Here is a 13,329-nt window from a genome sequence, read left to right on the forward strand (position 1 = left end):
TTACTATATCTTTAGTAAAGGATTCAAAGAGACATAAGTTTGCTTCTCCAGGTCTCCAACTCTGAGAATACTTGAAACTCTGATGTAGATCTCAACATACTGAAATACGGTTTTCCTGTCTCTAGCCTATGACTCAGAATCACCACCTGATGGTAGAAAGTGTGGAGAGTGCAGTTTACCCAGTGGCTTACGAACTCTGAACACAGAGTTCTACTTCTTAATTTCTTTTCCTGACCTGACAAATTCAACTACAGGAGTGTCGAGGGAAAAAGCTTACACCTATCTTTTGTGCCATTACATAGTATTATATTGATTGAAATATTTAAACAGAAATGCTTTGACATGCAATGTATCCAGTCTAGATCAATAAAAGCAATGTATCATATCATATTATTCTGCAAAGGCTTCTTTGGAAGTACCACTAAAAGAAAATAGCTTCTCTCATATGGCAAAGATTAAATCTAAGGATTACAGACTTTCAGAATTATGAGCAAAATACAGAAAGACAAAATCTAAGGATTACAGACTTTCAGAATTATGAGCAAAATACAGAAAGACAACTCTCCTTATAACTCTACTCATTAAAGTAATTTTTCCAAAGCCATAGTTTCCCAGGGAATTTTGCCTTAGCTATTCTGGGTTCAAAATTGGCAGCAATGCCAAATGGTGAACTTGGATCTTCTATGTGCTAGCATGCAAGGCATTAAGTTTTAGAGGACATATTTTTAAATAAGAAAAATCTAATTCTGTCAGTTTTTAACACTCAGGACATCTTAGGCAAGCAGGCTTTTTATGAATTACCTCTTTCCTTTAGAGGTAAAGCTTTAAGTTTCTTTGGATGTCTAGATATTTAGCATTTAAGCTCCTAAAGCTTGAAATGGTTAATTTTACAAATAACAATTGATGTTAGTTCACTAAAACAGGACTCTCAAAATTGGGGTAAAAAGCTTCAATCCTTAAGATTTATTAAGCAAACACTAGCTAATAGCTGTGCAAAAAACAAAGTGTTTTCATTCTAAATAAAGATGATGTTATGGATCTGCAAATGAAATTTTATCTCACCTGATTTATTAAAAAGTTGACATTTCCCCTGTGCTAATATTAATTAAAGCAAGGTGACCCTGTTTCATTGAGAAAGAAGGAAATGAATATTCTTGCTGTGAATTGTATGTCTGGTTAAATCAGTTCAAGAATGGCATATAATAGGTCATGTTGAGGTTGCACGATATCATAACAGATATGGAAAAGAATGTCAAAAGTCTACCTTCCAAAAGTAAGTCTCTGAAGTGTGACAGAGTTATTTTCAAATGCCATTCTTATTAATATAGAAACCATGTTTAATAATTGGCCGAAAGAGACTGAAAACAACTGCTATAAAATGAAAAAAAAAAAAAAAAAACTGCTCAAAAGCACAACACTAAATAATAATGAAACAGCATTTGCTAAAAAAGGATTACTAATTATAAACTGTATAATTTCAAACTCATGATAGCATGCACTTCCAGTTCATCTAACATGTAGTCAGTACTTTTACAAAGGTAAAATACCTCCACTGGAATTTGGACTGGAGTTATTTAGCTTGTCAATTTCCTCTTCTCTCTTAAGATCTTCCTCCTTTTCCTCAATAGTCTCAATGTCGTGCTTTTTTATTTGGTCCTTTTCCTTATGTTTTTTAGACTTCTTTTTGGATTTTTTGTGAGACATTGAATGGTTTTCTTCCATAGGCTTTGGACACTTTAGTAGAACTGAACCAGGGGGTAAGGTTTCCAGAGAAGTCCTAGAGGTATATTTGTCTTGCTGGTCCTCATAGATACTATCGTTTTGACTAAAACTGTCAACAGGTAGGTCTTGAGTCCCCCGGCCTTCTGGAGTGCTAGGGGAATTGGAGTTAGAATTTACAATCTGAGGAGGATGTGAGACGGGCAGATGGGTTGAAGGCAGTGGTGGAGGGGTGGGGATGGCAGCAGCTGCAGGGGGCAGCGGGAGGCCTGCAGCAGATTTTTCACTGGTGGGATTCAAATGACCATTTAGTGTTGGTGGTACTCTGTTCGTCAAGTGAGATATTCGGGCTTTTTTATTCATTAAAGGATCAATAAACTCTGAATCCAAAAGCCGTTTCTAGGGGAGGGAAAAGGAAAAAAGTGAGCCAGTTTGCACTAGAATTAAATAAATTCAATATATGTATGGGATTAAACAACTAAGTAACCTTACTCATACTTAAGTCTATTACCAGGGTTATGTTAACCTTTCTTCACACTTAAGCAAAAGAAAACAAAACAAAACAAAAATCCCCACCCAAACAGAAACTAAACCAGAACAACAACAACATAAAACCAATCGTGAAATAAATTTTCATGTTTAATGTCAAAAAGCAGAATCTGGCAAATGTTTCTCAGAGTGCTTACTAAATTCTTTCTGATCACACAGCTTTACCCTAAGTTCCAAGTGAGGCTATGCTGATATATGTGGATTATACCACTTGGGAGAGTGTTAAACAAAGGCAGTCACCCTCCTTGCTGGCCATGGTTAACCTAGTTATATTAAATGAGAGAAAGCAATTTGTCCCATTTGACTCTGTGAGAACTAACATAGCTAGGTAAAGGGCAATAGCCCACACTTATTTTAATCTTTGATGGGCTAAAATGCTCCAGTTAAGAATATTTTGGCTGTCATTTATCATTCCACCTGTCTTAAAGTGGGAACAGCCAGCACTTTCAGAGTAGTTTCTCCAACTATCTCTATCACTGTTGAAATGCTATTTAATTTTTTTTTTACCCTTACATATGTCTTCACCAGATTGGAAAATAGGTCTTAATAACTGGCCTAATTAAAATTAGGTGGAAGTACTTAAAAAAAAAATCATGGTAATAGTAGCCCAATCTGTCAACCACAATAATAGTATTTAAGTTAAAAAGGAAATTTAGATAGTTGAAAAGTACAAAATATAAATTCACATTTATGCTTAAATGTAATGCTGTGGCTTGTATTTTGGCTTGAAAGAAAATAATGGTAATCAACTCATTACTTTATTCTGTTTTCAATTTAACACTATTTGGCACCCAGTATATAATTTGATCAGAGTAGAAGTAGTTTCATAATAGTTGGCATTAAAAGTGAGACTTCCATAGACACTGTATATGCAAGAACAGAACTGTTTTCCTTTTTCTTTTTTGTTTCCCCTCTGTTCATCACAATAGGTTTCTAATATTTTTGGATGTGTGAATGGCCATTTGCCCAGGGCATGCTTAGTGTTCTCCACACATCTGTGGGCCTCTCACTAATTCTTGGGAGTAGGGTCTCTCACAGAGAGAGAGGCAGGACGCTGTGTCAGCACTACTGGGGTGAGGAGGCCATCCCAGTGTCTGTCAAAAGCACCCAGAACACTGAGAGAGTTCTGAAGTTGGCCAGTCAGCTAAGAAGCAGGCAGTCTTCACTCTAGTACTGCCTAGGACCTTCTCACCTTTTACTAGGATGAGCTGAATCTCTTGGGGAAAACTCTAAACTGGAGAAGAATCTGATTGGGAGTACTCTGATAAGGATCCAATTGAAAAGGGCTTTAAGAAAGCATGGGAACATGCCATAATTTTTGTTTATTTGCTGATTGTAAATCCACTTCCCCCTAAAATATTCTTCTGGAACATGTTCCCAGACAAAATTAAATCTCTTCAATTTTCCATATAATCTGATAATTGTATGGGACTGGATAAGTCTTCTAGTTAGTGACCAAATTGGAAAGTAGATAATCTTACAACAAAATGTAAACTTTAAAAATGGAAACCAAGGTAGACATTAAGTACCCTGACAAACAGTGCTGTGTAGTAGAGAGAGTTCTGGGCTGGAAGCCAAGACCTAAATTCTAGGCTAAGCTCAGCCACAACCAGCTGGCTTTGGGCAGGCAAGCTGTGCAGCTTCTCTGGGCCTCATCTCCCTCACTTATACATCAGAGGAACTGATTAGTGACCCCTAATGTCTATGTCAGGTCTATAATTCTATAAGGTTATGAAATACCTGAGGAGAAGATACGGCATCTCTACTAGAACATACAGGAGATTCTGAACGGCTGGTGCCTGCAGCATTCTGAGATGGATTTAGTTTTCTGTAAAGGACAAACATGTTATGTGTTATGGAGATAATTTAAAAATGTTCATGATGGAAAGCTCACCTTGCTTTTCTTTCCCACCTTGACACTAAAATAACAATGACTAAAATAATTACTTCTTTAATTTTTATAGAATTTTTTTTTTTTAAAGCAAGAAAAAGAGAAATCACCTAGACAGCACTGACTCCAATGACCGTCTGTCTATTTCACTGTATCCAGGCCAGTCTCTTTGAAGCTCTTTAAAAACATAATCCTTTAAAGTATATGAGAGGTCCTTAGGATTCAGATTGGCTACCTGGTATGAGGTATAAAAACAGAGCATTAGGTATTTTTATTATCATCTCCTAACCTAAAACAGGCAACCTTTAGGATTCATACTGAAAATAATTACATCAATTGACCCAAAGGGACAGCTAGTTTGTATTATATGCCAGACCTCAATAAATGCCATTAACTTCATTTTGGGGATTAAAACTTTATATATACAGCTTAATGTTTTTTTTTTCCCTGAATGGCCATTGCATTTTTAATATTTCTAATCAAACAATAAGCCCATATTAGGAAAAAATGCGATTTTAAAAAATCAATTATTTTAGTCAAAGGAATCCAAAACAGTTGTACAGTAGTCCCCTCCTTATCTTCAAAGGATACAGTCCGACACCCCCAGTGGGTGCCTAGAAACTCTGATGGTAATAAACCCTATATATACTGTTTTTTCCTATACATACATACCTGATAGTTTATAAATTAGGCACAGTAAAAGATTAACAACAGTAACTACTAATAAAATAGAGCAATTATGCCAACATGCTGGCCATGATTACTCTTGCGATTTGGGGCCATTACTAAGTAAAATAAGGGTAACTTGAACACAAGCACTGTGATATCACAACAGTCGATTTGAAAATGGAGACAGCTAGTGACTAATGGGGGACATATAAAGGGTTATCAGATCCACTGCTGTGGTATCGCAGTGCATGTGTCCAGGTAACCCTTATTGTACTTAATAATGGCCCAAGATGGCTACTAAGTGACTAATGAGTGGGTAGCAGCTACAGTGTAAAGCTGGACAAAGGGATAATTCACATCCTAGGCAGGACAATGTGAGGTCTCATCAAGTTACTCAGAACAATGTGCAACTTAAAACCAACAAAATGTTTTTTTCTGAAATTTTTCTTTTAATACTTTTGGATCATAGTTGACCGTGGGTAACTGAAATCCCAGAAAGCGAAACCATGCATAAGGACTACGATATTACTAACATCCTTATTTACTTCTGGGCAGAGTCCATTACTTTTGAATCACAATAAAAATCCTTGTATTAAGTAGAAACCAAACAGTGGTTTGGTTTTTGAACCACAATAAAAATCACTTGTATTAAGTAGAAACCAAACAGTGCCCAAATGTTGGGTTATAAACTTTCAGTCATCAACAAAAACTTTTACATCATAAATAGTATCACTTCTGATAACCCTGTCTGTCTTTTTTTGGATAACCATGCTTGCTTCTTCTTTCTGCCAGTTCTCCTGAAGAACCACTTATTCAAAGTCCTTGAAATTCCCCAAACCAATAAATGAAAACATGCGCCTAAAGAACCCCTAAATTACTATTGTTAGTCAGCAAGTTTATTCTGAAGTGTAACATTTTCTTATCCCTTAACTGCAATTCCTAGTGTGTCAGGGCTTAGCCATTAACTAACTACACAAACATATGGGTTCATGTGCCAAACCAAAAGTAATTTTTAAGGCTAGGAGAAAATTATTCTTGCCTATCACTTCCTACTGGAATAGATCATTCTTTCTATGTCTTTTAAAAGTACTATCAAATATAATGATAGTTTATGCTTCTCACAGGTTAGCTGAACACTATTCTAACATTAATGTTGCTATAAAGAAGAAAAGAGTAGGTTTATCTTAAAATTCAAATTAGCAAATAAGTTAATATAGGATAATATCAGATTTCTTGAAGTGGAATAAATGCAATCCATGATCCATCAGTTTTCTTTTCTTTCTTCTTACTCTTTTTTCTCTTTTCTTTTCAAGACAAGGTCTTACTCTGTCACCCAGGCTGGAGTGACTGCAGCCTCAATCTCTTGGGCTCAGGTGATCAGGTGGACACTACCATGCTCGGCTAGTTTTTTGTATTTTGCATTTTTTGTAGAGAAGGGTTTTCACCATATTGCCCAGGCTGGTCTCAAACTCCTGAGCTCAAGCAATGCTCCCTTGGCCCCCCCAAGTGCTGGGATTGTAGGTATGAGCCAAAATGTCTTCCATTTGCTCTTACCCCTAGTACTACACATAATAATACCCCACCCCCAGAGCAATCTGTTTTCTAGGTTTCTGTAATAGGATATTCTCTTGGTTTCCTCCTCCCTTGGGATCTTTTTTTCCCCTGACATGAAGTCTTGCTCTGTCACCCAGGCTGGAGTGCAGTGGTGCAATCTCAGCTCACTACAACCTCTGCCTCCTGGCTTCAAGCAATTCTCCTGCCTCAGCCTCCCGAGAAGTGGGAATTACAGGTGCCTGCTACAGCACCCATCTAATTTTTGTATTTCTAGTAGAGATGAGATTTCATTATGTTGGCCAGGCTGGTCTTGAACTTGTGACCCTGTGATCTGCTGACCTCAGACTCCCAAAGTGCTGGAATTACAGGCATGAGCCACTGTGCCAGGCCCAGGACCTTTGTTTTTTAAGTTTCTGTTTCTCAGTCCTCTATATGTTGAAATGCTGAAGTGCTCAGTGCCTGTTTTCTGCTCCGTTTTCCTCATTCTCTTCATTTCCTCCTAAGACGATTTCATTAAGTTTGAAGACTTTCAATACCTGATATATATGCTGCTAATTCCTAAATTTATAACTCTAGCCCCAAGTATTCTCTGACAACCACACCCTTATATACAACTATCTATTGACATCTATCTCCACTTGGATATGTCTAATAGACATCTTCCGAATATAGTCTATGTAAAACAGAATTCTTGATTCTCTTCTCCCCCTTAAACCTACTCCTTTTCCATCCCTCCCCATCTCAGACAATGGCTCAATATCCATTCAGTTGCTCAGACAAAAAGCTAGCCATTATCACAGATTCCATTCTTCCCCTCATTGTCTCCCTACACCCAACCATTACTAAGTCATATCACAAAATGTTTGCCTCTTTAAGTAGTCTCTCTCCTCTACTCCTGCCCCTCCAAGCCATTCTTGCTGTAGGAGTCTGGGTGATCTTATTAAACTTATAAATTAGATAATATCATATCTTTTTTTAAAACCATAATGAGTTCCCATCTCACTCAAAATAAAACGTAAGCTTCTTGCCCACGGCCTAAAAAAATCCTTTGGGATTTAACCTCTGCCTCCCTCTTCCATCTGCTCTGGACTCTGTCTTGAACCCACCTACAAGTGCTGACTCATCTTCTTGTCTTTCCCTCATCATTTCATTTAAAATGTAGCCATGTGAGAAAAGGTTCCCTGATCTCTCCACATAGTTGATCCCTTCCCCAGCTCCTTTCAACATCCCATTTGACCTGAAATTGTCTCATGAATAAGCTCCATGAGGGCTGGGTTTCTGTTGGGGTCACTTGGGGATTCCAGCATTTAAAACAGTGTCTGGTACATTGTAGGCACTTAATAAATTGAATTGAATGAATGAATGTTCAGCTTGAGTCAAATATCTAAATGTTAAGCTTGAAACATTCAACTGTAACTAGTTTCTGATGTTAAAATTTAGTTTTTCCATAAAAAGTCATTCTAAGAAAAAAAAGGCTTTATTAATACATATCAGTTTAATAATAAACAGCAATAAACAAATTTCTTGGTGGATGTTAAACATTTTTAAATTTAGGTACAATCTTTCAAATTTTACTGGGAGCCAACATCTTAGTTTATTTTAATAACCTATTACTTTGATGAATTAATAATGTCCACAGGGTTCTGAAAATTACTGTGTAACTAACAAATAAGCAAATTATCTCTACTGGCACAGACAAAGCATAACTGTTATTTTAGGTAACTTGTTTTCCAACTAGTTTGTGTGGGACAGAATAATCAATTTTGGGATGATTTGTATATCTTGCTGCTCTTTCTCTTTTTCTCTGGTGCCTACTTTTGGTCAGTTTTATTGGAGCAAAATCATTTTATTTTTCTTGTTAGCTGCGAGCTATGCTCAGGAAAGGGAACTTAGATATAATTGGTTTATGTCAAAGTTCTGAATATTCCTTTGTTATCTTCCCTGTAAGGATGAAATGAGATCGTGCATGTGAAATGCCTAGCACTGTGCCTGGCACATAGTATATGCTAAAAAAATGGTAGATGTTATTAGCCCTTCTATCTGTGTTTTCAGTAGGCCAGTGGTTTCAGCTCAAATATTAGAATCATCAGGGCCATATACAATATGAGTGCCTAGGTCCCACATTCAGATATTTAGCTTTTGTTGGGCTTGGGTGGAGTTCAGGCACTGACATGTTTTAAAAGCTACCCAAAGGATTCTAATATGTTACCAGGATGAGAAGATGCTCTAGATTCTACCAAATGATCAACACTAATAACTCTCATGCCTCAGTTGCTTGGGGATAAAGTATATCTGCACTTTTAGATACATACACACACACACACACGTACATATGTATTTAGATATCTATATGTATATACATAATCACAAAACTACTGCCATATATCAGTAGTAGTCTATGTGCGAACCGCCTCTGCATTTTGCCCTCTCCATTATCAAACCGAGAAGGTAATTCACAACCTTTCTGGGGATGCGGTTACCAAATGTTTTGTGATTTTTAACCTGACTGTGACTGCTTCTCCAAATATCAAACGGAACACACACACTGTCATTCTCATTTATTCTCTCATCCTTTCTTTTGAGCTCTTAAAACTGCTATGTGACATATGGATTTAAATTATTTCCAAAAAGTGCTAAAGGATTTAATAAAGATACTTAAGACTGATTGCGATACCTTGGGGACTGACTAAACCTGAATTGGAGACAATGGTTTTACCCTTTCATAATATTTAGTATTGTGTGGTGGATGTAAGAGATAATGGATAAATAAAATATACTTCAAAGTATTACTCTTTGAATAACAGATGAAAACTTGTAAGGTTTTTTTTTTTAATTATGAAATTTAGAATAACTTCTTTGGAAATGTTATTTCTTTAGAAAAAATAAAAGAGGCGGACCACTATTTATGGTGGATCTGAATGCTCACAAACCTTTATGAAAGATCGATGGAAGGAAGGAAGGAAGGAAAAAAAATACAGGCGGTTAAAGTCTGACAAACCACTGATCTTTAAAGCTTGTGATAAGGTACAGGATCACTGCTAATCCATTACAATTTTATATCCTTTTATGCAAACAACTGACTGATCTTGGCACACACAGTGGCAGAAAAAGACAGAGTAATAGGGCAGCACAAAGTATGTGGGGCAAGATACATTTTAAACTATTTAATAGGCAAAAATATTCTGGCTTATACCAATCAAAGGCCAACAGAATTCATTGCACAACTTCACCGACAATAACCATTACAAATTAAGGCAATACTTTAGTGTATTCAAGACTAAAAACAGATAATAAAATCTTGTTTTCTTTTTAATGGAATTTGAGAACAAAATTTGTTGGTCTCAAATAAAGACAATACTCACATTTCAACTGGTTTTTAATTAAGTGCCTAAAATAAGATGATTTAACTTAATATTCAGGAGTTGTATTTCATATACCACTGATCAAAATAATCCTGAAATTTCTCTATCTCAATAATGATAATAATGACAACAAGCCTTTTTAAATTAACTTTGTAACAAGAAGGTAAGCAGGAAGCACCTCTCTCCAGCTGTCCTCACCTGTTGCAGAATTGCTCCCAGGGAGTTCTTGTCTTTTTGATTGACACCATCTTTCTGGAGTCTAGCAAGTAGCTCCGGTTTCTTGTAGGCCTTCAGAGCCAGTAAGTGAATCACCCTGTCCCTATATGGCCTCTGAGAGACACTGCTGCTGCTGTGTGTCTTTCGAATTGTATTTGCAGGGTTCATGGGGGTTGACCTTTTCCTCTCAGGAACTGTATCTGAAACAGCTTGAGGTGCTTTCCGAATTTGCACTCTTTTCCCTAAAGTCCAGTGGAAATGACATTGTTACACATTTGTGGGTTACAATATGAGCATCTCAGTTTCCATAATTCTGATTTAGTTACCTCTTCATTTCTAGAGGAAATAATAATAATAAAGGCCACTTTATTTCAGTCTTAAAGAAGGCATGTAAACAGAAAGCATTTTAAATGCCTAAAATTTGAATTAGAAATTATTTTAATAAAATCATTTCTTGGAAATATGTATTATACATGTATTTTGGTTATTTAGCTACACAAAGATAAGAACTAGTGACATAAACTGTAACAACAGACTTGATAACTTATACCTTAAATAAATATATGCCATTTCTGAAAAGCAACCTATAATACAGTGATCATGATGAAATGTAAGAAATACCTGTCGGATCTCTCTAAGAAGACAGTCTTGGCTGAGCTTGGGCATAACCTTAGTAATTTCACAGGTTCAAAAGCCACAAGGTGGGTGGAGGTTAAAATCATGAGGCATCCACTAGTGATACTCTTTTTTTTTTTAAACAGGCCATGACAAATTTTAGGATTCATAAAACAAAACTAACCAACCAACCAACCAATCTCAGAGGGCACAAACAAATCTATCCTCTGCAGTGCTGAGACTACACATGTGAGTTAGAGAAATGGAAAATGGTACAAAGGAGGCCTTCACACAATTCTTGCATGGGCCAGTGCTGTTCATGTGGTTAACCCATTTGCTGTTTAGACTAAACACTGCCACTGGGCAAGTCGCTACTTCTAGAACATGTGTGGGCTGAGGGGAACGGGGTATTATGTGTATGTGTGAAGCTATCCAGACATGCCTGGTCACTGACAATCCCAGCAACCGTTCCTTGCTGAAGGGACAAAAAGTAGCATGAAACTGTATGAGACTCTCATTATTACGATTTTACAGGTGGAGTCTTTTAGCTTGTTTAGGACACACTAAGCCCCAACTCTACACCCTCTAGTTAAAGAAGGGGAAGAACTTGTAATAACATACAACGTGGACAACTGCATTAGGAACAAAATAACAACTAGGAGCTTTACTAAACAGTAATTCTGTCCATGCTGGGCTCCCCCGGCCTGGCCAGAGGGCCTATGTGTTTTGACTCCATCCTACCTCGAGTAAGGGAAAAAAGATGAATGCTCTCAAACTGAAACCTCTACTGGCTGGTATGTTTCTTTACTATCTGTACAAAACCAATTGCAAAAATCAAACTATTACACAACAAAGGAACTCAACATTAAGGGGACACTACCTAATGATAAGAAAAACTATTAAGTTATAATTAGAGTTGTAGAGATAGATTCATATTGGGTTTCTGTATTTTTCTTAAATTAGAGACAACTGGATCAATGTCAGATGGGAAAAAAACTAATACACCAATTATGTGGGGGACATTGTGCTAAAAGCTGCATGCATGTTATCTCGTTAGGTCTCACAATAACCTGAAAAGACAGGCATTGTCCCCATTTCACAGATGAGAAAACTGAGGCTTTTAATGGGATATGCTCAAAAGGTAAAGTGTTCACTTAGCATTTGGGAGGTTCTGTGATTTAATACCTAATTTTCCTGCCTGTAAGTCTTTGCAAAAAAGGTTTTATGAACAAATGCCTAATGTTTACTGTTGCTTAGTGTTAGGCTATAAGCTCCATGAGGGCAAGGCAGTGGGTGTTTTGTCAGTATTTAATGACTAAGTGAATGACAGCAAGAGAACAAGTAAGCAGAGGAGCAGGAATCAACATAGTACATATTTCCCCACATTGCCAGGCTGCCAGAGTGTGAACACAGATTGAAATTTAAAATGCAGCAAGAACAAACCTTTTAATCCACCATTTACCAGTTGCAACAGTGTTAACAAATATTAGTGTTCCTTGAAATTTTAATAGAAAAAAATTTTTTTTAAATAGAGGCAAGGTCACAAGTTTAAAAAATGCTGTAAGTTCCACACTCCCTCCTCCTTAACAAGTCTTACCAAAAAGAAATTTGTTTAACTCTTTTCTAAACCAAGCTAACTGGGGAGCCCTTCTATCTCTCTGGGAAGGGAGATGGGCAGAGAATGTTTGTTAGCTAAGCTACACACACTAGGATTGGTCATTTAGGATGAATTCATCCTAAGGCAATAAAAATAAAAAGAGAAAGTGACAGTACTGCCACTGTGTTTCAGGTGCCCTACCTCCTCTGTACCTCTGATTCACCTCCGATCCTTGTCTTAGGAGGTCTCCAAGGTCTATTGGGTTTATCTCCATGCTTCTCCAAAGCACGTACGGAGGACACAAATAAAGGACACTAATTTTGCCCTTAAAAGGGATGTACATATGATATTTGGCAAGAAATTAAAGGTCTGACCAGGAAAAGACATAATTGGAGTCTTACTTGGGGCCCAGTGCTAGACTGTCATCTCTCCATGAATCCCTTACCCACCAAACAACTCACTTTGCCCTTTACCTCATTTTTCTTTTAGACAGCCAGTTATGGGGTAACACACATCTCATTCAAATGTTTGAAAGAACAACTTAGCCACTTTGGACACTGAATTATACTCAAAGATCACTTGTTCGCTACCTCACCATCCCATCCTGTTTGTGCCTATTCAACAAAGAAGGAGTCCTCTGGTTTAAGGAAAGACAGGCTACAGTTGAAGAAAACATAAGCAATAAAGGTATTTACAGAATTGAGATGCTAACAGAAAAAGTAAAGCAAGAAAACATCAGGTTCAAAGTGGGCAGAAGAAAGGATTTATTTTTTATATTTGCCTCAGAAAAAGCCATTTTAATAAAACCTGTGGGAGAACCTAATTCTCTTCCCAGACCCAACTGCTAATCAATTCCCTGGGCTCTTTATATAAACAGCATCAGTGGTTCCGACAGGGTTGGGTAGTCTGGGACTACAACTGAATCGTTATAACAAGGAGTCCAATTCTAGATTCTCCATTTAATATGAGATGGTAAAAGTATTTATCCCTGTCTAATGGCTCTGAGTAAACAATCTGAGAGGAAGGTGTTAACGTCCATCAGAGAGACAGAAGGGACTGCAGTACTTTTCTGCTGTTGTTTTTCCATTCTGTGGAACCTGAGCAGAAGCCCTGGCAACAGAGACTCAGGCTTTAAAAACATCTGCAGACTCTTGACA

At 37.1% G+C, this 13,329-nt stretch overlaps 1 protein-coding gene across 1 annotated transcript in view; it reads right to left on the minus strand.

Annotated features, from left to right (window-relative positions):
- The window catches only part of ELL2 (elongation factor for RNA polymerase II 2), a 76,795-nt gene that overhangs the window by 12,472 nt on the left and 50,994 nt on the right, over nt 1–13,329 (minus strand). Inside the window, exons 5-8 of the mRNA XM_012477575.2 lie at nt 9,943–10,202; nt 4,270–4,394; nt 4,009–4,096; nt 1,548–2,118 (exon numbers count right to left, since the gene is read on the minus strand). Coding sequence (XP_012332998.1) covers nt 1,548–2,118; nt 4,009–4,096; nt 4,270–4,394; nt 9,943–10,202 — 1,044 coding nt within the window. The remainder of the gene's footprint in view (nt 1–1,547; nt 2,119–4,008; nt 4,097–4,269; nt 4,395–9,942; nt 10,203–13,329) is intronic.

The sequence above is a fragment of the Aotus nancymaae genome, unplaced genomic scaffold (assembly GCF_030222135.1).
Source record: "Aotus nancymaae isolate 86718 unplaced genomic scaffold, 86718_ANA_hifiasm-v0.15.2.pri h1tg000014l, whole genome shotgun sequence".
Taxonomy (NCBI): Eukaryota; Metazoa; Chordata; class Mammalia; order Primates; family Aotidae; genus Aotus; species Aotus nancymaae.